Consider the following 25,944-nt stretch of genomic DNA (forward strand, 5'->3'; position numbering starts at 1 on the left):
ATGTCACATTTTCCCCTCCAAAGGAATCCTCTTTTAATTCAACACACTTTCCCAGCCTTCTCTGGTATGTATGCCTTCATGCACTCCTGGAAGGATTCTTTCAGGATCCTTTACAGCTCAGTCGTCTCAACCCTTATCTCTTCTCACACACTGAACTAAGCGAATGCCATAGGATATCTTTGTAGCCATGGTGGTTGAACATCTGGCCCATAATGAGGGATAAAACTTGTATCTTTGTGACACCAGTCCAGGAACTTTTCTGACACACTTCATACTTAACTTCAGAAGACGTGACACCTGAATGTGTCCTCTCAAGCACGCAATACATGCTAACATGCTATTGTCCTGAGATACAAGTCATCTTTCACCTCAAGTAGGTTAAGCCACAGCACACCAAACCCACTTTGCAGCTTATTGAGCTAATCAACACTAATCTGCTTCTGAGTAACGTGCAGAATGATCCGGCATCTTGACACGTCACATGAGCGTGCAGGTTTGAAACACCGGCTCGTCATAAGGGCCACATAAGACCCAATTATAACTTGAAGAGGTCCACTGTCTATGACACAGATTACTACGTTCGCAAAAACTGTGTTCTCATAAGTAAATGTGTACAGCCACTCTGCCATAGCTATGCAGTCTATATTATTCCAGAGGGCCATTGGGTAGAAGGTTTATAGTCTGGAATGTGCACTATTTCCCCACAGGAAGCTGAGCATGGAGTGGAGCATCGACCCACGCCCAGATCTCTCCATCATACCAAAGTGAATCACTGCATAAATAGCACACATTCTTTTTCCACCTCTTATGGCATCTCATGTTAAAAATAATAAAAACAGCTCTTCATCTTTGTGTATTTTATTCAAGACACCTTTACATCCTGTAGTGTCATCGTACAACAATTCAACATTGGCAATACAAAAATACTGTAAGGCACAAAAATGTACTGAAGCTGTTTTTAAAAAGTTTTTTTTTTTTTAAGCCCTCAATATATTTTATATTCACAATGGCGTTCACCTCCTCAAGCAGCATGAAAAACATTTACACAGGTGTAGACACAAAGTCCTAGTGGGTTTCCACAACAGGGACGCATACACTTATGATACAATGTAGAGTAATGTACTGTACATACACTTCGGATGCAGTATACATTTTACAGATAATCATGAAAACAACTGGCTCCCCACATGCGAGATAATATGAATCAATCAGTGGTTCAGGGTATTAGAGTATTTTCTATATGAAAAAAATAGCATGAAAACCTGCTTAAATGTGTGAAACTTGAATCTAAGAATGAATCCAATAGCGAGCAGAAACTCATCATGACTGTACAAAGTTTTACGAGGTGCTTTACAATGTGCCAAATCCTTAAAAAGTTATTCTTCAATGTTACTATTTGTGAAGTTGTGCTTTGCTACTTGTTCTAAACAGTGCCCATCTGGCTACTAAGTATATAAATGCCTGTGTAAAATACAGTATGTTGTCACAGGATTTGTCAGTGATGTGAATCATCACTTGGATTAGCAACAGTTTAGTAGGCAGCGCGCGGCATGTGACGCTTGTTTTCCACAGTGCTACGTCTCCACGAGCAGGTGTTCCATCTCTGACTGGACAGAGAGGCACATTGGCAGGCTGTAAACGCTAAAATACATAAAGACACCATATGGAGACAGGGAAGCATGTGCATCCACCCAAACTCACACGCATTCTCTCTCACACACGCACACACACACACGCACACACGTCTGGTACATGTAACAGACAGTCATTTCATTAATAGGCTCAGTGGGGGACTCGTCCTAGCCAGCAGAATGAGGCCCACATCTAACACACACGTGCCTTAGAACACACACACTTTCTACCTACTGTAACTCATGTGCCCCTTTGATACAACATTACAAACAACTACACGAAATGCTTACAAAGCTTTCCAAAAGCTTCACTTCAGGTCATTCAAGTGGTAACGGCCGTTAATGAGTTGAGCTAAAATAGTGCTAGAAATCAAACATTCCTTTACAATTTGTATATTGATGATTAAAAAAAAGAAAGAAAGAAAGTAACATCCTTCCTAAAATCAAGGAATTTGTTTTTCAATTTGAATCAGCCACACAGGGAGTGAGTGGCAGGATAATTGCTTGCATGCTGGATGCAGCTGCTTTTCCTCACCCGTGCTTATGGAACAGCCTTGACAGAGGGAGGAGGAGGCCTCCGAGATGATGTCTTTGAGAAACAAGGAGGCTGATCTGTCCTCTCTCTTGCAACATGGAATTTTGTTGTGAGACTCAGATAACACGTGCATGTTTCCGTTAAGTACGGGCATTGCAATTGTGTTTTTTCCGCAGCCTTTTCTCATCTTAGGGAATCTTCCTAGATGTCTTATTTGTCTGCTTCCTCCACACTGTGGGAGTTCATTTAGTCCCAGTTTGTGCGGCCAGTGTCTGTCGTAGTGATTTATAAATGGGCAGTTTGCAGTGCATGCTATGCCATAATTAGATGATTGCTCCTCTCTCTGATGTCCACTGCAGGGACGAGGTCTTTCTTCACAGGAGTCAAAGATAAGGCAGAACGTCTCCCTTTGGCCTTGAACAAATCTGATACAAAGAACACCTGGGGAGCAAATAAATAAGTCAGTGATTTTTGTTTTATTATCTTAATCGTGCAACCACACTGTGTTGGTTTTAAAATGCTTTCACTTTCTCATTTATTTGTACACTAAGGATGGCCATATTAACTGAAAGGTTACAATTGTGATGATATTACATAACTGAATGTTGATCATCTTCCAATAAGAATCTCACCTCTTTCAGAGTTCGATTTCGTTTACTTATCTGATGCTCCTGACAAACACTCATAAAAACAGTTATTGGCTCGTGTTCACACTGCAGGGCATGAATCCCTGATTGCATTCTGCTTTATCTATTTTTGTTAAATCCGATTTATTTGTGTACTCGTTCACGTTACCAAAACGAATGCGACTTCTAATGTGAATGGAAGGCATCCGTGATGTAACACGCATGCGCACTAAAGACGATGTCAGGCGACAGTGTTTACTCAGGTCCAGCATGAAGCCGCTCATCTTTTATCATCTCATATCCACAGAAGAGTGATGCGGGAGGAGGTAGAAATATTTTGGGGGAAATGAGGCGAGGCTTTTTGATTACAGTGCGTAATAAATGAACAGCGTGCGTGGCTGAATTACTACTATCACCACAAATGTCATCGCTATGCTTCACATTTCACTCCGTCCCCGAGTTTCTGTCCTGCATATTTAATCGACTTACGTGGTCCCAGTCGTTAGGAGTCAGCCAACCGGCGTCGAGGGACGGGCCAGGAACACATGGGTCGATTAAATATGCAAGACGGAAACTCTGGGACGGAGGGACAATGCCCAGCTATGCATATTACATATTACTTTTGATCAGACCTGAAATTTTCGTCTCTTTTCCGGTGTCAATTGTATATAGTGTTTTCTGTTAATTTATTGCCTTTATTTATATTTTTATTTATATTTCATATTATTTATATCTGGACGGCACGGTGGTCGACTGGTTAGCACGTCCGCCTCACAGTTCAGCTGTCCAGCACACCCCGCGATCCTTGTGAGGATAAGCGGTATCGATAATGGATGGATGGATTATTTATATCTATATTTATCAATACGTGCATCACAGCCTTTTATTGTTATTTTAATTATTGTATTGTTTGTAAAGTGCTTTGTTACAGCTCTAGCTGTTATGAAATGCGCTATATAAATAAAATTGTATTGTATTGTGTTAAATAAATGCGACCTCGGGCTCTCTCGTGTGCGAACATATGCATCCCTTAAAGTGACTGTTACTCAAAACAACTTTGCAGATTCAATCTCACCACTGCCAGAACTCTCTCTCCACCTGTGTGGAGCGCATTTTAGGCTCTGGATGATGTCAATGTCGCATATATGCGACTTCAGCCTGAGGTCGCATTGCAAAAAATCCGCTACATATGAAAGTGGCCCAAGTCGAATTTGAAAAAATAGGAAGTGAGCCGTTCAGATTGTCATTAAAAAAACCCATCAGATACAGGTCGCATATGGGCGAAAAAGTCCGATCTGGGTCGCATTTGCCTGCGGTGTGAACCTAGCCATAGTCTTTTTAAAACCCAATTTTCAACCTTCGTTTTTTGCAATGGATGGTATTGGAAATTAATGCATTAGCACTCCATTGTGCGATTTTGCAATGGAATGTAAAAGGACACATATCTAGTCTAGTCCTCACTCTCACAAAATGAGAAGTATGTGAATTGCATGCAGTATTAACACACCTTATTAAAAGTTCTATCTATCTACCCATCAATCCATCCATCTATCCATGGGATTTACACCATTCGCAGGCTGATCCCACGCGAATAGCGGTGATCCACTGTGTTTATTGCTCAAAGCAACCACCATGTCAGTGAGCTACTCACAATGCAGTAGGCCACCAGTGCGCCCTGAATGAAACCAGCCAGGACATCAGTGGGATGATGCTTGTGATCAGAGACACGGGACAGGCCAGTGTAGAAGGACATCATGATGAGGGTGAACTGGGTCAGTGGGCGCAGCAGCCGTGCTCCGTGCCAGGTGAAACGAGACTGCAGGTAAAACTGTTGAAATGACAGCATTGAAGATTTACTTGTTTGAATGTTTTATAGAACCTGTTCGGCAAAAATAGGACACAGAGGAGTTGTTTGAGGGGTTTGTGTGCTAAACAGGCCACAGGTGGATGACTACAATCCATTTAACATCAATTTAGAGGTTGAAAAAATAGAAGTAACTCACCACCAGATAAAGCATGGTGTACATGGAAAAGGAAGCATGTCCAGAGAAGAAAGACTTCCTGAGGAGAAAACGAGGAAGACGGCTTCAGTCAATAAAAATGTCATTGGACCGTTTTGGACCAACGTGTATCGTGATGATTAGTAATGACGTCAACACCTGGCCTCCTGGACTCTGCTCTCGGGGCCCTGACACTGGTAGTCGGTGATGTAGCCGAGTGAGCAGTTGATAGTGGTGAAGTCGGGCTTGCACACGTCAAGAAAGTGGGGGCGCAGGCGTCCCACTGACACTTTGGCGATGTCGGTGAAAGACTGACTGATGGCACAGCCAAAGACAAACACGCCCACCTGCTTGTACAGGGCGGAAATGTAGGGATTCCCTACAAATGACTTGGATCCCTCGTTGAGGAAGTAGATCCTGTAGCTCTCTCCAATGATGATCTGATTGGACATGACAACATTTCTTATTATGGGTGGACATTGAGCACCTAAATATCAGCACTGATCTCTTTTGTACTTAGTAAAAATGAATTACTGCAGTAATACCATAACTTCTTTTACCTAAGTTAGTTTATTTTATTTTAGACTTGTTTCACTTATGTTAATATGTCAATGGCGGTTGTGAGAAAACTGAAACGATTCTTAGAAGATGGACTTTGAGAGCTATGAGATGGAATTCTAACAGAAAAATATAAAGTAGGAACCAGCCGCAACAGAAGAAGAGAAAGAAGAAAGAACTGAAATTACAGTGTAAGGTTTTATCATGGCAAGTTAGACCCTGGAACAGATCACCTCTATTATTCATATCAAGGGAAAATTGAATTAAGAATATGTTCAATCTTGCAGTTCCGCTGTAATTGGCCTACTATTATAACATCTATGACGTGACTGCATTTCTCCTAGCCAACTCTCTGTTTGAACGTGTTATTAATTCGTACAATTTTAAACATGAAAAAAACATGTCGACAAGGCAGGGGGCGTACCTATAACTTTTGAACGAGTGTAAATAAACCCGTGTCTAGAAGTGGCGATAGACATGGTAGACGGTCTTGGGGGGTTGCGTTAATTCACAACAGCTGTTCACGCTCCTCAAACCCACGCGGATGCTGTTGTCTTCCAGTCACATAAGTGAAAGTGCAGGGAGACTTGGCGCAATGTTGTGGATGTGGGATCAGAGGTACAAATGACGGGGAAGGAGACAGACGAATGCGAAGAGCGGAATAAAAATACAAACAATGGGGAGTAAGGAAGGAAGTCAAAGGAGGAATGAGCAGTGGGGTGGGAGGGAAAGAGGGGAGGGAGTGGGGGAGGCACCGCTGCTTCTAATCATCAGAAACGCTGAGCTAGGCAACGGGTCGGATTTTGGGAGGGCAGACTCCAGCAGGCGCACATCGGGGGCCACGATTGTTTTTCCCGTCTCTCTAGAAGAGCTCCGGTTTCACGAGGCATGTCGGAGTGTTTTCATGTTAGTACCTAGGTTTCATCAGACATTCTTGAAGAGGGCGCAGAAATAAGCCTTACTCGGGGAAACGCTTTGCTGAGGGATAGCCCTCGAGGAGAATCAACAGTTTCCACCATCCAAGCCTTTTGAGCCGGGTTATGGGAAAGAGGGACAGGTTGCCCTTTTGAGTGAATAATGAATATGCTGCTGAAAGCGCAAAGACAATCACCGGGGTGAGATGTTAATTTGAGGCTTATCGAAAAGGTCCTGAACTTCTCAAACAAAGCTGTGGTGTGTTTTTTTTTTTTTTTTTCTAAAAATGACGCATATATATTTATGAAGGATGTGGGCTCTTGCCATCTGAAGTGAATACGTCAACTGACTTAAAAATCGGGGCTTCCTGTCTTGGCTAGCACAAAGGAAGGTCAGAGCTCACTCATTGGGAATGGTTTTATAAAATGTTACAATATGTTAGGGAAAAATAAGATCTCAGCTAGCTCATGTGCTCTTGTTTGGGGTGTTTGCCACAATTCCAGACCGACAATTACAGTAGTCAACTGAACAACGATTGCATCAACCATAATTACATATCCCCATAACTGCCTCTCACTACGAAGAACCTCTGTGGTTATAGTCTAAGTCAGGGGTGTCCTAACTCGGTCCTCAAGGGATGTCCTGCCTGTTTCCCATCTATCCCGGCTGCAATGCACCTGATTCAAAAGATCATGATCGTTATCAAGTTTCTTCAGAGCTTGCTGATGAGCTCATCATTTAAATCAGTTGTATTGCAGCACGGAGAGCTGGAAAACAGGCAGGAAAGCGGCCCTTGAGGACCGGAGCTTGACATGTATGGTCTAATCTACAACTAAGTGTCCTACTCCTCCTATGCATGTTTAAAAATCATTATAGTTTATATTTGTACAAATACAAATGCACTGGGAACAACGCATTTTACATTTCAAATCGAAAAGCGAAGAAAAAAAATGATCAGACTTGTTTTTCTTTACAGAAAGTGAAGAGAATTGAATATTAGGCTGTACTTTGTCAACCAGGAGGAATGCAGTTGTGAAGCAGTTCTTAAAAACTGTGGTCTTACACTGAGTACTTGTTCAGTGAGTCACTGATGATGCACTGTAAATGTTTAAGCATGTTTTAGTTTATACAGTAGACATTTGAGTTGGCAAAGAAAAATACAAACCCTGTTTTGTTTATTTTAATAGCCAAATCGAGTATGCAACTAATCCTTTACACACTACATCTGGATTTTGGGCTATTTTACTGCCACTTCTCCTCTCCCCTCCCCCACTCTTCTTCTGCTTGGCAATGATCCAAGCAAGGCTGTTGCTGTAAGGAATCTCCATCGACCGACTGGGATAGGTACTGTCCTACCTACCTAGGAGAGCCACTTCCCTGGAGGCGTCTACATGTGGTGCTTAATTTCTTAAAAAGGAGTCTCATGCTGTTAACTCTTTCGCTTCCGTGGAAGTTCATATTTGTCAAATGAAATTCAACCATAAACTCCCATTGATGTATGACGCTACTAGTCAGCGAATTTCAAGCTTGTAAACAACTGTACTGCTGAACAGACGGCAGTAGATGGCAGCGAAGCAAGCACTTTAGGTTTTAGATCAGCCTAGAATTTGAGTGCACGAGAGATTGTGAAAAGAGGGAGAAAATGGCCACAGGTTAGAATTAAGATACGTTTAGCCATTTTAAGGCCTAGACCAAAAAGACGTTCGCCAACAGTGACAGACGCTTACCTGTGGCGTCCGGCCGGCTGTCGGCACGTCACGCTTGAGGAATACACCGCAACGACAGACAGCGACGCTGACCATTAAAGTACCTTCTGCGCATGCATAAGGCGTAATACCCTTCCATACCATCGGCGGCGGTAGTCACCATTTCTCATGGTTAAAAAAATCCAACCGGAAAGCTGTTGGCCGGTGGCGGATTATTAAATGTAAGCAATGCATTCGGCTATATTCTTCGCTCACGATGAACTCCCACGCGAAGTAAACCATCACCTTCTTGACACGGTATTGTGAAATACTTACATTGTCAATCCTCACTCTTGTACTTGTAAGAAGATTAAGGCAGCGGAGGCGTGCTCACGGTTTTTCCGCATTTGTCACTTCGCGTTGGTGCTCTGAGCGCTGATTTGCTAGCTAACAGCCAATCAGAGTGACCAAATGTCACGACTGGCGACGCCGATTCAACATGCGTAACCGCCCCCAAGACGCTTACAGACGGGTCACGACAGTACGACGGTGGCCACTACACCAATAAGACGGCGCATTCAGACGCCACAACGCTTCACGACCTCCGACGTCGGTTTGGTCTATCAGGGCCTTTACAGTCTAACAGAGTACGTATAATTATAGTATTTAGGACTGTGCACAAATCGGTGTGAAAAACGAACGCCAAATCACAATTTTCTGATTTGAATCAGAAGAAATCAAAGCATATTGACACATGAATTGTACCCAGAATGGTATTTCTCTGAGTTTTTCCTTGCCTACGTGGGATGTTTCGACCAAGGGATGTCATTGATATTTGTGAACTGTGGGCCTCTGAAGCCCTTTGAGGCACTTTTGTGATTAAGGGCTACATAAATAAACTCGACTTGACCACCCCCAACTTCTCCCCCCCCACCCCCACTTTCTGTAAAGAAATACCTCATTTTGCTGTTTTAGAGTGTAATAATTTCAAGAGGGGCCTGTTCCAGGGGATTGGGTACAGCATTTAAATCCATATAACAGCTGAAAAGATTCTGGGGACTGGAATGTTACTGAAAAATAACACATTGAGTTGAGCTAAATAATTTATTGTGATGTCGAACATGTACCGTTATATATTTACAGCTGCTAGGTTTTCTCCTGACATAAATGCGCTGTGAATGTGTCGACTGCATTTCAAGTTTTCAGACAGAAACATTTGAACATCATGACACACAACTTTAAAGACACAAATGCAATAAACACAGCTGTCAGTAGGTGCTGCTAGTAGCAGTGAGGGTGGCTGAGAGATGATGGTGATGACGGCATTAGTGAGTGAAGGGACTTACAGAGAGGATGGTGATAAGAATGCCAGCAGCGCTAAGCAAACCATCGCTAATGGTGTCTCCATTTTTGGCCGGGTACTTGATGGACTCATCACCGCAGTAAAACCCTCTACGGTAAGGCTGAACAGCACTGGTCTCAATGACCAAGAAAGGCAGGCCAGCTATTGTGAAGATGCAGTGAGCAACACATGGAGAAAGCAGAGGGGGTCATAGGGGATCGGTGAAGAGGGGTGGGGGGGGGAGAAAGAGAGAGATGGAGGAGCTGGGTTAATGATATGCACATTATAGAGGTCACAGGTACAAGCAGGAGGTAACAAAAGAACTGCATCTGGACTAACTCAATCCATTTTGTGGCCAATCTACAAATTTTTGTAAGAATGGATCGTGAATGTTGCTTTTGAAAAGGAGTCTTTTTTTTTCTTCTTTTTTAATCCAAAGATTATAAAACATGTTTAATGTTGCCCATGAGTCAATTGTTTTCTATTTTAAACTCATTCAAAGCATATTTAAATTGCGTAGATAACTCACTAAAGAAAATTGATGCTTTGAAATCTCAAAATAATGGTGAATTGGTTGTGATATCAGAATTCCACCAATGGGACTGCTGATTTACGTAAAAGAATCATACCGGGCATACAATTAAGTGTCTCTATTTGAGGATCCTCCAACAACTGCTGGTTTACTGATTGTGTCAGTAGTTGGCTGGTCATCAAGCTGCATTGCAGTTTAAAGACTGAATCTTCTAAATAAAGTGAATCAACATCTCAGGAAAATTACACCAAACTGCACGCCATCACAGTATCTTAAGCGGGAAGTCAACCCAAACATACTTTTTTCCAAACTATGTTCTATGTTCTGTCTATCAACAAGGCATTCTGACTAATATGGCGTTTGTGGAATATGAGAAATCAACCCGTTTTTAGCCATCTCAAGGGGCGACCATTTTGTCACTTCTGTCGACTGAAAATGACATCACAGTTGCTCAGGGCTGAGGTAACGACCCATCACAGCTCACCTGTTTTCTGAAGCTGAGCCATGATTGGTCGTTATCTGACCCCTCACCACTTGTGATGTCATTTTCAGTCGACAGAAGTGACAAAATGGCCGCCCCCTGAGATGGCTAAAAAGGGGTGGATTTTGCTTCTTAACTCATATTCCACAAATGAAATACTAATCAGAATGCCGTGTTTCAACAAGTGGGCCTGCATAGAACATATTCTTAAAAAATATGTTTGGGTGGACTTCCACTTTAAGGATGACCTGCTTCTTCTTTAGTTTATTTGTGTTCATTGTTGGGATAACTATTTTCGCCAAATTTACATTTTTTTTTACATTTACCATAGGTTTTATGAAATCAAATTAAATTGAAATCAAAACAAATTAAGGGATTACATGGAAAGGAATGGGGAAGCGTATAGTGTCAGCGTCAGTAAAGATCACTGCAAAATTTGTTTAATCAACTATGACTTGAGACAAGCCAACTTTTGAACTGAGAGCATCCCGATGCATGTTCTTCCATTCTCCTGCTGCACCACAACACAACTTACTGAAGCCACAGGCACAGTGACCCCCACGGCTGTGAGCACTGTGTTGGACACTGTGCTGCTCTTATAGAGAAGGCTGATGCTGTTGTCATTGCAGAAGAATCCTCTCCGGTAAGGCGGCAAGGGTGACTTGTGCAAAAACACAGCGACAAGTACCACTGCGTAGTTGGACAAACAGCACAGTGAAGAGCTGCATCAGTACATCATTAAAATATATACCGGTACTCACAGGAACGCATATAAATGGAGAAAAAAAAAAATCTAATTTTATGTATGGTAGGAGATCCCATTTTCAAAATTGATCATATCAGATAAAAAAAAATCCCTTGAGCTTGAAAGGAACCTACAAGCAATCATTTTGCAGCTCAGCTCAGGCTGACATGAAGATAAAAAAAGAGAAGACCTTGCTGCTGAATGACCAGAGAAAAACACCTCACTCTCCTGCAGATGCTTTCAAAAGCACTTGAAAATGTCCACCTTGAAGATGCCTGTGGAGTGTCTGATTCACTTAGTGTCTTTTGCAACCTTAAGCGGCCGAGCGATATCTTTATCTGGTGATAGCAAACAGAGCACTTGGGAATTAGCGTTTTTCCCCTTTAAAGTTACCGAAAGGCTGCATTGGAGCGACTTTGAAACCTGAGTGAGGACTTTACCCCAGGAGAGGTCTCTTGGTGCAGACGATTTTGGAAAACACTTTCAAATCGCTTCAAAGTGGCCTTTAACGTGATGCTGACGCTTTCAAGTCACTCTTTGAATTATTCATTCAGCTCCACACATGCACGCTCCGTCTGCATCTGAGTAGGTTAAAAGCACTCAGGTGGAGAGGTCAGCGCTGCTAGTGGCTGAAGGTGGGATGGGAGGGGGGCTATCAGGATTTTGTCAAAGCAAACCCAAATAAACAATTGAGTTTCTGAGCCCATTAACATCTTCACACAAATACAGCTGACTGGCCTTTGCAGGTCCAGCTGGCTTGCGATTGTGTTACAGAAGTGGCTGATGGGAACCGCACAGCACTGGCCTTCCCTTCACATTCAGGCAAGATTTATATGATTAACATTTTCTTTTGCATTCACATTCCTCAAACAAATTCAGCCGGGAGCTTAAACCATCCTCAACCAACTCAGCTTAGCCTTTTGAATTTCTGAAACTGTACAAATACACAAGTGTACTCAACCTTAGATGTTTGATCTGATCTCAACCAAACATTGCTCGACCATCCGTTTTCAATAACTCTTGTCCTCATCTCTCCCGCCAAAAGCAGGTACAAATATGTTGGGAAAGAAGTACAGTTGAATAAAAGACACAGGAAGCACTAACACAAACCTGAACGCCACACGGCAAAGATATTGTCACAGAGGCGCCAAATAGATGGATGATGTAATGGGTTGTCGTCTAAAGCTTTTAAACGGCCTGAAAGGGGTCAAGAGCTAGAAACGCAATCACACCAAGACCGTGTCAGCTCCGGTTTTCCAGCCACTCATCTGGGGATTTTTCTCAACCCTGCAAACTCTCCATCCGTCTGAACAGTGCAACATCAGCAGTGAATGCAGCATCTTGGGATTTTCCCTTCACTCCCCTTCCCACTCCTAAAAGCCAGGGGTGAGGGGTGGAGGGGTGTCCTCGTCCTGCCAGTAACAACAACAGTCAGCAAGCAGGTTTTTTGTATTAGCACAGACAAGCCAAATAAACCAACGATGGTCTACTCTTAACATCAAAAGTGTCATTTGAATGCTTTTCTTCCCAACATTAATTTGATGGAAATAAATGAAATGAGCCACAATGTTCTCATCAAAATATGTACACTATTTTTCATGTCTCACACGTTCCTGTTTGTCCCGTGCCTTGTACCTACCTACATATTTTGCAGGATTTGCCAAAATACCAAGAGGTGTGACTATTAAAATAAACAGACACACATTTTCCATGCTTAGGGATTCCTCACTGTCTGGAGCAGAAATGTGTACATGTCTGAGGCAGTTGTGGTAAACGCACACACAGACACACATGCAGGTTTTACTCTGCATGGCCCACACAACCTACTCCCTGTCTGTCCAACACTACAACATGCGTAGCTCACAACTCCTCTGTGCCAAAGGAAAAGTCTGATTTATTTGCATTCAATTGACACTGAGCGTAGTCCTTCTTTACTGTGACGCAAAAATATGTATTTTGAAACATATTTTAATTGTAAACGCCACAGCTTGATCGAGTCTATCATATCATCCCATCATCCTATGTAAGAAAAAATAGCTTTGGTTGATGTTTCAATTGCGTGAGCATGCTCATGACTCAAAACACTATCTCAAATCATCTTTCCCCATTGACATTAATGGAAATGCCATGAATCCGTTCCAGCCTCCTTAAAGCAAAAGTCAACCCAAACATATTTTTTTTCAAGAATATGTTCACAGCAGGCCCGCTAGCTGAAACACGGTATTCTGATTAATTATGCATTTGTGGAATAAAAGTTAAGCAGCAAAATGCACTCGTTTTTAGCCATCTCTGGGGGCGGCCATTTTGTCTTCCGTCGACTGAAAATGGCTTCACAACTGCTCACAATGACCAATCACCGCTGAGCTGTTTTCAGTCAGTTGTGGTGTCATTTTCAGTCAACAGAAGACAAAATGGCCGCCCCCAGAGATGGCTGAAAACGAGTGGATTAACACTTATTCCACAAATGCAATATTAATCAGAATGCAACTAGTCAGCCTGCTGAGAACATATTCTTGAAAAAAAATATGTTTGGGTTGACTTCTGCTTTAAAAAGACTTTTTTTTTTTTCCAACACTTGTTTTTACTCAGGTGTTTTTAACAAAAAAAATAAAGTATCTCAGCCACAAGGGGGCAATATAATACAGTCAAGTGCTCAGTAGGCTGCAGTAATATTAGTCGTGACATAAGAACTATTTTGCAGAACCATTTGTTCAAAAATCCTTTCCTAAAAGGGTTGCAACTCGAAGATATGCATGCTATTTGTGGGCCCCTGTTATGCTGTTTTGCATGGTATTAGCATTAGGAATGTGGACTATCCTAAGAAAATGTGGTTCCATTGTGATGGTTGTACATGTAATTCACTTTATGTTTAGTGTTTCGTTTAAATTAGACCAGGAGTCGGCAAGCCGCGGCTCCAGAGCTGCATACGGCTCTTTCATCCTTCTGTTGCGGCTCTGCGTGGCTTGGGAAAATAAATTATGTGTCCGATTGAAGTGTATGTTATTTGTCTCGAAAACGTGCATCATTTCTTCTCATTACGTCAAAGTTTTTGGCCACTTTCATATGTGGTCCTAGATTAGGTACCTATCGAATTTTTTGCATGCGACCGCAGCCTGAACCGCCAGGTTGCATACATCCGACAGAAGCCCAAAATGCGCTCCGAGTGGGCGGAGGTAAAGTTCTGGAAGCGGGGAAATCGAATCTGCAAAGTTGTTTTGAGTAACAGTATTGACTTTATATTTGACTTTAATTTAATCCCACTTGAAACATAAAGCACAAAGTGGAAATTTATGGTAATTAGTAATTCAGCTCAGATGGGCTCATTTTTTACGAGCGGTTATGGCATCAAGAAATGTTATCAAAAAGCTTTGCCTCATCATTTGCCCCAATTATTGCAGTTCTACCTCCGACCGAATCGCTCCACTTTCGAAATGCCCCGACACGCTGCACCACGTCGTGAGTGACGCTGTCATGTGGGTCACTTGTCTAATGTGCAACCCAAGGAGGTAATATCAGACTAAGAAAAAAGTACCCTTATTTTAAAACATGGGGCTTGGTTTTACTTAAAAATGTCAATTTGGTATTCAAAAGCTTGGCGAGTTTTGAGGTTTAGTGGAACACGCTGTAGTTTATAAATGAGACATGACACATTTACGAAGTTGTCAAGGTACAATTGCATGAGGGGAAACTCCAATGTAATTAAAAGGACCATCTACTGAGGGCCGGTGTGCATAAGTGGATGATCTTTGGGTGCAGTGATCCTTGAACTACAATCAGAGTGTGAGAATTGAAGGAGTGGTGATTACCAGTTCTGGCCCACCATTTCCTCCCTGTGGTTGCGGCCCTTTAAACCACACATCTCCCCAGAAAAAATGTTAGTTTGTTGACAAGCTTCTCCGTGGGGAGTTACGCTCACAGCACAAATCATGGGGATTTACCTTCCCTGGAGACAGACCAAGATTGTTTGTACTGTAAATCTATCACGATATTGTTTTAACAATAGTTGTACGATCATTTTCTCATGCAGTTTCTTTTTTTCAAATGTGGTGCACTCTGAGCTAAAACGAATGTTCTACAGCACAGGTTCTCACATGGCATTCTTGTCAGACAAAAAAATGATTACAAATACCCTAAACACAAGTGCATTTAATTATTAAGAAGAAACAATATTTGATACTGTATTTCACTTTTATCACTACATTGAGCACAATCTGAGGAAGCACAAAAACTGCACAAATCAGATTATATCATTACGCATATCTGTACAGTACAATATTTCTTTTTGACTAACAGTCCACTACCCACCAGTTGAAAAAATCACTGCTATGCAGAACATCAATTCAAAACATGTGGTGACATGAGGTCAGAAATTAAACATGTAAAAATAGATAAAGTGTAGGCCGTGAGGAGGAACACACCTTAAAGAGAACTGTGAGTGAATACTGTATAAGTGTTTCAACCACAATGACAACCTTAAGTCTGTGTTTGCAGCTGTTTGACATCATAGAACCAGTGCTAAGAAACATTCCAGCCTACACACGCACACACACAGACGGCTGACCCTTTTACCACTTCCCTTAATTACTCCACAAATACACACCAACACATATAATGCCAGATGTGCACATCAAGAGAATTCCTGCAATGGGGAATGCGAGACATTCTGGAAAATATCATGAGTAAAAGCAAAGGTACGTACAGTTCAGGTGTGTGGAGAACAAAGAATTATAACGAGCTCCACTAATAAGTGTTTCACCTCCTGTTGGCACTTACGAAAAAAAGACGTCTCATTAAAGTGTCAAGATAAAACACAATAGCTTTATGAAGGTAATTTAATCTTGTGGGGGAATTGATTGTAGTTCAACTGGAGGCTTCACTGTAATTGGCGTGACGCATGGTGATGGATCCAGTGACATCGGAAAACACGATTTAGTATTTATTTTTTAAGCGATTAATGAGGTTGACAAAATTATACATTGAGATTAATAATGTCTTAATTTTTAGAAATGAAGTTAACTTATATGTGGACAGGTAGCCATGCAACTGTAACTAACGTCTAAAAAAGGTTACTGCAACAAATCGACATTTTCAAATTCATTGAGTGTCATGCTTACGGCAAAAAATATTCTAAAACCACATTGACATGCGGTGGCAGTAATAAAGTGGTCTTATAACTTCGTAGTAAAACTTGTGAGCGTTCCGTTAAGAACGGATCATGCAACAGCGTCTCTTCAGGTAAAAGGCATTTCAAAGGTGGACTAGATCTAGTGAGCTCTTACCTAAAAACAGGCAGAAGAGGTCCACTCCGACCAGTAACTTTCTCCTGCTGTGGTCTTTACAGTTGCTCAGAGAAGTCCCGCCGTTCTTCGTCTCGGCTGCCATGCTTTTCTCATAAATCAAACAGCGTTGCATTTAAAGACTCGTTTCGTTTTTCAAATCAATGTAAATGCACTTTGTCGTCTTGTTTTTCTTCGCAAGAGGAATAGTCTTGCTCGTGTAGGTTTGCGTGACTAACAGTTGGTGCTAGCGTTCAATCAATCCTGACTCGCCTCTGTCGGTGTTGGGCATCGGACCAGCATTGCCTTGTTACTTTGGGGGTAGCAGTGAGAGTCTTGGAAAGTTAACTGCCCACGGAGGGACGGGAGCCACTCCTCCAGCCCCTCCCCTCTCAATTGATACATATGAGGAGGGTCCCTCCCAGGGGGCTCAAGACGAGCCTGTCTCATAAATGATTCCATACTTTATTTACCCAACCTTCAGTTAAAAACAATGTGTTCTTTCTTAGAGAAAACAACTACGGTATTGCACAAGGTAAAACTGTCCACATCAAATGATTTTCCCTCTTAAATCAGTATTAGTCCTCAGGTTGGTCAGTGAACCTATAAACGGACAGCCTCAACCTTATGATCTTACAAAATGAAACATGTGACCAAAAACTATTGCAGCGATGGTGAGGCCGCGCACTGCCGGGCCCAGGAAGTGTGCACTCCTTGTAAGTAGTTGTTGCTCTTTGATATGTTTTGAGTGTGTCTGTAATGTCTTTGATAGATAAAAGTACAAAGGTACAAAGTAACCGCTCAGATGAAAGAGCAGGACGGACATAAAAGATTGAATGTTGGTTCAAGCTGTCAGCAAGGCTGTCACCATGTGGAGTGACTGAGTGTGAGCTGTGGCCGAAAGCAGCATTAGAATGAATGTGGAACCTGTTACAGCTTGTGGGAATAAAGCGACTCAAGAGCCTCAGTGATTGTCATCCTTTAACAACTGTACATATGAGGGTGTTACACTTTATTAAATTTTACCCAGAAACAAAACAAACGAAAAATATTTGTAAAAAAAAGTAATGCTTTATCTTCTGCATGTAAGGAGTCATGTGAGATTGGTATTGTGCAACAACAAAAAAGTGCTGAATAACACACAAAAGAAACTGTGATCCAGATGTGGTATTTATCGTCATCAAAATAAGTGAAAACACCCACATGTACAACTTAGCATGTGTAAGAAGAATATAAGCTTCATTCAGGATGCTTATTTTAATTGGCCAGGCACGGCTTTTTTTTCTCAGTTTTGCATACACACCAGACACAGTACGGTGTACAGTTTCTAATTATACCAGATGTTTAACTCAGTCAGTGTCAGCATATAAAGGTGGCGGAGGGAGGAGTTCCAGCTCTGAGAAGTCCACTTCTTGTTCACTGTCATTCAGAACAACAACACAATGAAGTGAGTCTTATTCAATGTACCAGAGACAAGAATATGACCATGCCAAATCAAAATAAAAACAAACAGCATAGCTTCATGTTATTTTAGGTCAATACTTACGGATAAGGAAGCTCTTCAACGGCACACAAAAAGCCTGGATAAAAGAAAACGGATAGAAATGTCACACAGATTGCATGTGTTCAGATATATGGTCCCAAAGGCAAGTCTTCAAACAATCTTGGAGATTGTCCTTCAAAGTGATTCCATGTAGCCTCTTCTACTATCAGTGAGCTTGACATTAGTGGTGACAACTGTGGAGCCTTGAAAACACTTACTTGGTGGGTCAGTGCTTGGAATTCAGACAGAATGGAAAGAAAATTGGGGTGGGGGGGGGAGTAAATGGTTGATGAATACACATTGAAATATACACCTAAAAGCATGTTGGTAATTATCACCAAAAACAAAACAAAAAATATATATAGAATATAATACTTAGTAGGAGTCGGAGCGCCACTATCAGGAACATCACCAAATTCATCTTTGCTGTGTTCAAAGAAGATGACAAGCTTCTGCAGGGCTTCATGTCTTTTCCTTGAAAGAGAAAACATTTTTACCAGAGCTATAAAGCAACGTCAGTGCAGTAAGTCTAAATTCTAACATTTTCATTGAACTCACAATAATTACCGTTAAGTAAAATTTATTTACGCTGAATTGTAATTCACATCCTCAGTACTTTTTATCAAAAACAATCTGTGGTGCGATGAGGGTTGAACTTTGATTCAGATTTTACTCCATCTTTTTAAATTGGGTCAAACGTCAAACTCTTGTCATTAGATAAACTTTTACTGGAGACATTTTTTACGTGGCAATTTCACAATTATTAAAAACAAAAAAAATGTAACTTTCAGGCTTAACGTTAATGATTAACATTGTCACAAGTGTAAAAAGAAGTTTACCACTGTTAATACTAAAGTATTAAAGCAACAACAACAACAATAAAAAACATACTAGTTAAACTTTGCCAAAAGATACAAAAGCTGTATGCTGACGCTGAATTGACTACTTTAAATGTGACGGTTCTCTACATAACTCCCTGTATAAATAATATCTATAAGAGTTTAAATAACTTTATGGATTTACATTTCTGGATAATTGGTTTTGGTCAAATTAGGTATTTGTCCAAATGCAACTTGAAAGTTTTCCCTATAGCATGGTAAAAACTTTATACTTCAATTTTTAATTAAACAATCCTCTACAGGAATTCAGATTTCTACTTTATCACATTTGATATGGCTTATTTCAATACACAGAAAGTAATTTCAATCAAGCAAAGCAGCCAAACGGACAGCTCCGTTAACTTTTTCTATCTGCATGAATATTATGCACATTTAACTTACTGAGTGTGCAGATCCTCAAGGCTGGCATCACTCAATTTGTGCTGGTTCTTAGCAAGATCATATGCTGTCAAAGAGACACACCAAAGGACAGAGGGGAGCAGGTGAAGGAAAGGATGGGGGCAGTGACAAAGCACTAGCGAGGCACAGAGAAAAGACAGATGGAGCATCCACATCAAAAGCTTTTCTGCTATATTGTACATCACAGATGGCGAGCACAAGCAGAGCTCAAGTTGCCTTTTGAAAGACGACTTGAGGGGAAACACTTGACCTTGTGTTAAACTTCAAAAAAAGAACCATCTATGGAATGTACTCACATGTATCAGGCATTGAGGTGGTTTGACGGGGAATGCTGCCAGGATGAAGAAAAGAAATAAAAACACTCAAAAACAGCACTTATAGAGTGGAGTACAGCAGTTGGACTTGTTTTTCATTAAAGTTCATCAAAGTTGATCATAGTATGTTGGACAGTATCAACATCAGTGATTCACAACCAGGGTGGCTTGTGAGATCATCAGAGGTGCCGTGGTAAACTATCCAATTTGTCCAAAAATGATTACATTATTAATGAATTACAATTTGTTCACCCATCTATGCCAGCAATGTACAGTGACGGTCAGAACAATGCAATGTTCTTCCATAAGATGGCGGAAGGTACAATATATCTGTGAATCTACCTGTTGCCATTCATACAACAAAATAAGTCATGGCTTCCTGTGAATATATGAGCTTTGTGTTCAATTAAAACAGGACTACATTTCAAACAGTAAGTCCATTTTATAATAACCTGAGATGGGATCATCATTTCAGTATTCATACTTTTTGTGTGAGTGTTTTATTTTCAGTCCTGTGCCATGCTTTTCTAACGTAAAATGGGTGCCTTGGCGCAAAAAGGTTGGGAAACAAGAGGGGACATCAGCCCTCAACAAGTACATGTGACAAAACATATGCAATACTCTTTCCATAATAAAGGCTCTCAAATCAACAGGTATCATTTGATATTTTAACTGATTAGAAGTGTTATGCTAAGCAATGTAACCTGAAAACAATGGCAAAGGTGTGCACATGAGGAATTATACACAGAGAGGAATATGTTGCGAGGAATGTCGCACTTGAAAGTTAACTTAACAAAACCAACATGGACAAACTGAGTAGCATTCACTGGATGCAGCCCATAAAGTGCTGGATTCACCATCTCATTGCAAAAACAGATTACAGAATATTAGAAATTATTAACAAGAAACTGAATATTTCTAAAAAGTCAGTTTTCAGCTCCATACACCTGAGTTGGTGGCTAGTGAAAAAAACAAAATGCACAGAAACCAAATGTCATTGTGTTTACAGAAAAGATCACCTTGTTGTCTGTAGCATAAATATAGGTAGTATATACAAGATAAGTGGTTTGTGCTGGTCAGTTGGTTCTCAAAGAAAATAAGAAAAAAATTGAGATTCTCCCCCTTACTGGCTATCATAGCAGGCTGAGAGTGTCTCATCTTCACACGCCCACTCCTCACTGTCGTCTGTGACTGAGGGAAAACAAAACGCTTTGATTAAGCAGTGCTTGTTGACAGTTGAGGTTTGACAGGGTAGCAACCAAGACCCCCGGTGCCTCCATTAAATTCCTTCCAAATCATAAAATAACAGTTTCTGATCATAGGACAACTTCTCTGGAGTAGTAAAGTATTTAGGTCAAGTCATTTGGGGCTTTTAAGGTAGCTTTTCCAAGCTTCACGCAACTACGTTTTGTCGCTCAACAAGTTCATATTCACTCACAAGGAACTTGCAATGCCAGAGCCAAATTTTCATATGAAACTTGCAAGGATCCGCACAATAAACTGGCAAGTATAATTCGGCGGCTTTGTGATGAAGTGCTGCCTGCACGAGTGCCAATCATAGAAAATCAGCCAATCAGGGGGGAATTTTAGCAAGGGGCGAAAAACCGGCTTGGAAAGTACAATTCTTGATCCTTGGCGTATTTTGACAAAAGCATGCCAGAGAGTAGCTATTATTAAGACTCTTATAATTTCTGTGATCTCTCATCGATTTACCATTTTGAGAAGGAATGTGGAATTTGAAAGTGGATTCACCTTTTTCAAGTCTGGAATGAGTCAAGAATAACCAGTCAAATGTTTTTTTCCTATTCAGTGGGACGAATAAATGTTATGTAAAATTGTGAATGAATTAAATGGAATTAACGGCTTCAACCTGATTTTGGTCATGACCTTCACTGTTCATTGAGGCCAGCTGTGGCATAAACCTCATACAGTATTTGCTGCGACCAGCATATGTTTGTGATACTCACAACTGCTTGTGACTACAAGGTGGCTTGAGGATCTGGAAAGGAAAGAAAGGTTACCAATGCCGGATCACGATGCCCACTGATGCTTGCGTGTGATGCACCTGCTGCCAATGCTGATGGTGTCGCCGTCCAGGTTGCCACCACGTCCAGCTGCTTGGGCCTTTTTGCCGAGTTCCAACATCTCCTTGATATTAAGCTCCACATTCATCACTGAGATGTAGCCATCTGTGAAAGCCAGGACAGCGCACAGCCTCCCAAAGACTCAACAGAACAAAAATAGTGCCCACTGAAACTTTGTGTGTCTTTAAACTCACATTTGTGGCTTGAATCCCGTGCCAACCATTTGCCTTTGGGGCAGTTGGTGGTACGAATGATGCTGACCGTATCCCCACTTTTCACAGGTAGGTCATTCTTGCGGACTTTATTAGCCACCATCACCTTAGCGTGGTACATGGGCTCTTCGTCGCCCGTCACCTAGAGACAGACCACCGCCTCGAGTATTATAAGCAGTAAATAATTTGACTGAAAATGTTGTGACCTTCACTTTAATAGATCTATTTCACTTCAAGTATCATTCAAACAGACGTGAGGCCATCAGCATTTGACAGCTTCTTTTTTTTTTTTTCAAGCATATCATTCCCTCGGATATGGCTCGCCAATTGATATCGGAGCAGCGTTGCAAGGAACGCTGCCGGGTGGCAGTTTTGAAATGCTGCTCTTATATCAGTTGGTGAGTCATACTTACAAAAGACTTTGCAAGTCTAAGCTGCCAAAAGCTGATGGCCTAATGTATGTTTTAGGTATAACTGTTTTTTTTTTTTTTTGTTCATCTCAACCACCTTCACATTAAGAGATGGCTCTCATTCTCTGGAACGAACAAAATACAGTACAGTCAATGGCTCTGACCATGATGAACTACGGTGTACCAAAGTATTCGAATGTCTTTCAACATAATACACAAAGTATCTTCCAAACCTACTTTGAACTTCTTTTTCATTTCATTTTCCTTTTTCTCCCTCTCCTTCTGCTCCTTTTTCTCCTTCTCCAGTCGCTGCTTCTCTCTCTTCTTCAGTTCCTTATAGTCAGCTGTGTTGGGGCTTTGGGGCTTACTGAAAGAAAAGAAAGAAAAAAAAAAAAAAGGATTGTTCAGCGGCAACAAAGGCTTGTTTTCCATTAAAAGTTACAAGCACGATTGGTTGAGCATGAACAGAACCAGATGCCAGTGAGATTGATGTGAAAGCAAATGGAAATAGTTTGCAGTATCAAAGTATCATTTCAATGAAAGCATGAGTGAGTGTTGTGCAACATACCTGTGGATATGATCATGGGATGAATGCTCTCCTGATATGCTTCCCCTGTTTGATAAGCACAGTGAGACGGGGGATGGAGAAAAAAAAAATCTAATGTGATCGTCTATTTGGGAAAAATAAAAAGTCAATTAAGAGAAAACTGTTCATACCATGGATTCCGGTGCCAAATGTTAAGAGGCGCCTCCTCTTTCTTGAGGTAAACAATATATATTATTATTTACTAGCACAGATGGCAGAAGTAAAGTGAAGAAAGATGAATTTTAATTACTGTATATACAATAAATCAGATGTAAAATGATTTACCGCAGGAAGGTTGTTGTCAGCATATGGATCTAAAAGAAAAGGCTACATTTAATTCTGCGAGGGTGATTTCAGGGAAAAAAAAATGATTAAGGAAGCATCCTTACTCTTCAGATTGCCTTTCTGCTTGCGCGAGGTCTGGCACAAGAACTTGTTGATGTTTTCCACATCTTCATATACATTGTCACATTCATAGTTTTGTTCACTGAAACAAACAATCCAATTAAAAATACATATATAAAAAGACATATTAGATTCTGACTCTCACCTTATATGTGTGTGAGTCTCAGTTGGGGCTGCTTGGAGACTGAGCTCAGTTTCATTTTGGGCAGAGTGGGACTCAGCAGCTGACAGTTCAGCCTCATCAGCATGAGAGATTGGAGGAGGAGGAGGAGGGATTATCACGTCCTCACTCTGGCTGCTTTGGTCATGAGCGATGGACTCTGTCAGATTTGATGGTTCAGAGAAGCTGGCTGGATGAGAAGGTTTTCTGTTCAGATTGCCAAATTTCAGCTGTTGGACAACAGAGCTTTCATTTGCCCCTGCGGAAGTGCACGTGTCAGATTGTGAAGCCTTGGATTCAGAGACTCCACGGCCAGTTGTCACAGGAGGTGTTGAGCTGAGGCCTCCCAAATCTAAAAATTCTAGGTCTAAAGCGGCAATATCTACAGCTTCACACTCTGTGGGCTCCATCTCTGGATTCTCAAAGTCTGGAAACACCGGAGCATCCAGGACAGCACTGGAGATTGGCTTTTCTGACTCTGGACCTTTAGCTGTCTCTTGGCTGAGATCTTTTAACACCTCTATGAAAAGAGATATTAGCACTTAAGCAGATGTCCATTCTCACCACAAATATGCAAAATCCAAAGAGCAGTACAAAAAACATACAGTCATGTCCAGACAAAATAAAGGAGGAAGGAAAAAAAAAAGAAAAGAAAGTTAACACACCATTAACTGAAGATTTTTTGTAATGTCTGAGAGCTACTAATGGTGGTCTGGGAGGCTTTAATGGCTTTGACATCAAGTCAGGCAGAGGATTCTTTTGAGGAGCCAAATGGGAAGGAAGGTCGGTCGTGACAGAAGTATGTTCAGCTTGATCTGGGCGATACTGCTTAATCAATGCAGGTTCTTTGAGGGGGAAAAAGTCATAATTACAAAAATATCAAATAAGTTAATGCATACAGTTACAGAACAATGTTTGTGCCATACTTCGAGCAGAGTTGTTGACTTTGGAGAAAGGTCGGGCAGAGATGCAAGCAAGGTGTGGGAGTCCAACGGGTGGAGGTGGAAGTGGAGGTAGGTCAGGCTCCACATTGTCATTGTTAGGCGGTGAAAGGAATGTTCTCTCGCTCGATGCAAAGTCAGGAGAACGCTGACTCTTGGATTTGCGGGAACTCAATATGTGTCGGCGGGAGAACTTCCTCTTGGCCCTCTCCAAGGTGCTAATGATGCGATTGTCAGAGTCAACACTCATCTCTACTAATGGAGGAGTGACTGAGACATCTGGACTGGAGAGACGGCGCGCTGTGGTTAATTGACCCCCTTGGAGCGAAACACCATCTTCTGAGGTCTGCTTTTCCACAGAGGGCAACTCGCCAGGAGCACTAGCAGGTCTGTTGGTCAATTCAGCATATGCGGGTTCCTCTTCGCTTTCTGTGCTAAACTTCGGCACTCTAGAAGACTTCAAAGCAAGCAGCAAATTATTCTTCTTGAGTTTCATTAGTGGGATTTCTTTTGCCATCTCTTGTACTTGTTGTGACTCTCCGTTGTTGAGAGCGTCAATCTTCTGTTCTTTAGAACACAAGACAGGAAGCACCTGGGGCATGTGGCGTTCTTTGAAGGACTGCCTTTTTGTGCTGTCTCCATTAGTGGACTGAGAAGAGGGGGATATCTGCGGAGGTTGTGCTGGAGAAGAAATTGACCGCTTTCCCCCAGAAGCTCGCAGTCCATCTCTAAAGATAACTCTGGGAACCACTGTTGTCTTGTTTTCTGTGGCAATATTGATACTGCTAACCACTGAACTACAGTGGCCTCCAGCAGGGGGAAGGTTTTTGGGTTTTTCCGCTACAGCTGGTCGAGTGGTTTTGGACAGACCCAAAAGAGCTTCCTCCTGAAACTTGGCCCTCAAAGCTTTGAAGTTGATTTGACTCTCCTGAAAAAACAAATAGAACAATTCATTATTAATACAAGGAATGGAATATGGCACTGCTTGCTCTAGAACAGAGTTTCCCCAACCTCAAACCCCAAATAGGAACTGTTGAATACATTTTAAGATCAATCAAAAATTGTACTCACAAAAAAATGCCAAACTTACAGGAACAAACAAAAATCTTTTCTGGAATTAATAACAGTCATACAAGTAATTTTGAGTGATATGTATCTCTGTACTGCTGCCATAGACGGGGCCACAATTGTCACGCTTAGGTGGATAGAAAACAGAACTCATTTGGACACTACACTGCCGTACTAAGAAAGCACGATGAACTGGATGCTCGCCTTATTAGTTAGCACAGGTAAAGTAAATAAAACTGCAATTGGAAAATTAACCGACAAAACTCATATTTCCTTACCTCGTCCATTGTAACTCGTTTTGTTCATCACTGTTCGGGTTTGCGCAATGGAAAAGCAGCCTCAACGTTAATGGCTTTCGAAGTTTACGGGTCTGAGGACTACTTTCAGGTGACGTATTAATGCTAATCATCAGCGATGCTAATACAAACAATTTGAAAGTGCCGGCGCTGTGGTGCGCATGCGTAATTTACGTCACTCGTTTGCGTGCGCGTTCCCGATATTGCTCTCAAATAAACGTTAGTAGTTTACTATATTACATGTAGTTTACTAACAAACGTTGATATCAAACAAAGTTTTCTGCATACACCTTTTGTATAC

General features: G+C 41.4%; 2 protein-coding genes across 3 annotated transcripts; both read right to left on the minus strand.

Moving 5' to 3' along the window:
- Nucleotides 1-842: 842 nt before the first annotated feature.
- On the minus strand, nt 843-16,687 carry LOC147140693 (phospholipid phosphatase 3-like). 2 transcript variants are annotated; one of them, XM_086042994.1, is made up of 6 exons: nt 16,330-16,687; nt 10,841-10,995; nt 4,952-5,232; nt 4,796-4,853; nt 4,444-4,620; nt 843-2,607 (listed from the first exon to the last, which is right to left on the minus strand). In XM_086042994.1, the coding sequence occupies exons 1-6, from the start codon at nt 16,460-16,462 to the stop codon at nt 2,479-2,481; spliced, it is 933 nt and encodes a 310-aa protein (XP_085899120.1). In that variant the 5' UTR covers nt 16,463-16,687; the 3' UTR covers nt 843-2,478. The 2 variants fall into 2 exon arrangements, with proteins under 2 accessions (XP_085899120.1, XP_085899119.1); XM_086042993.1 differs by lacking the exon at nt 10,841-10,995 and adding an exon at nt 9,297-9,454 and having other exon boundaries at nt 16,330-16,679.
- A 791-nt stretch (nt 16,688-17,478) lies between these two features.
- LOC147140694 (uncharacterized) lies at nt 17,479-25,796 on the minus strand. The gene is made up of 19 exons (XM_086042992.1): nt 25,626-25,796; nt 24,265-25,207; nt 24,004-24,183; nt 23,324-23,858; nt 23,163-23,260; nt 23,059-23,087; nt 22,905-22,945; nt 22,756-22,800; nt 22,425-22,554; nt 21,760-21,919; nt 21,547-21,670; nt 21,449-21,480; nt 20,609-20,672; nt 19,464-19,498; nt 19,150-19,213; nt 18,245-18,343; nt 18,088-18,101; nt 17,873-17,906; nt 17,479-17,745 (listed from the first exon to the last, which is right to left on the minus strand). The coding sequence occupies exons 1-19, from the start codon at nt 25,632-25,634 to the stop codon at nt 17,676-17,678; spliced, it is 2,706 nt and encodes a 901-aa protein (XP_085899118.1). The 5' UTR covers nt 25,635-25,796; the 3' UTR covers nt 17,479-17,675.
- Between the last annotated feature and the right edge of the window lie 148 nt (nt 25,797-25,944).

This window comes from Filicampus tigris, chromosome 10, assembly GCF_054856515.1.
Source record: "Filicampus tigris isolate MCC_2025a chromosome 10, RoL_Ftig_1.0, whole genome shotgun sequence".
In the NCBI taxonomy this organism is placed as follows: Eukaryota; Metazoa; Chordata; class Actinopteri; order Syngnathiformes; family Syngnathidae; genus Filicampus; species Filicampus tigris.

Excerpts from the sequence above, each read along its gene's own strand:
- LOC147140694 (XM_086042992.1), bottom strand. Across the intron at positions 21,481-21,546 it reads ACCATCAGCATTGGCAGCAG|ATCCTCAAGCCACCTTGTAG; the intron begins GTGCATCACACG and ends TTTCCTTTCCAG. Across the intron at positions 17,746-17,872 it reads GTTGAAGAGCTTCCTTATCC|TGAACAAGAAGTGGACTTCT; the intron begins GTAAGTATTGAC and ends TCTGAATGACAG.
- LOC147140693 (XM_086042993.1), bottom strand. The coding sequence starts at position 16,462 with ATGCAACGCTGTTTGATTTATGAGAAAAGCATGGCAGCCGAGACGAAG. Across the intron at positions 9,455-16,329 it reads CCTCTTCTGCCTGTTTTTAG|CTGGCCTGCCTTTCTTGGTC; the intron begins GTAAGAGCTCAC and ends TCTTCACAATAG. Across the intron at positions 5,233-9,296 it reads TTCTTATCACCATCCTCTCT|ATCATCATTGGAGAGAGCTA; the intron begins GTAAGTCCCTTC and ends ATGTCCAATCAG.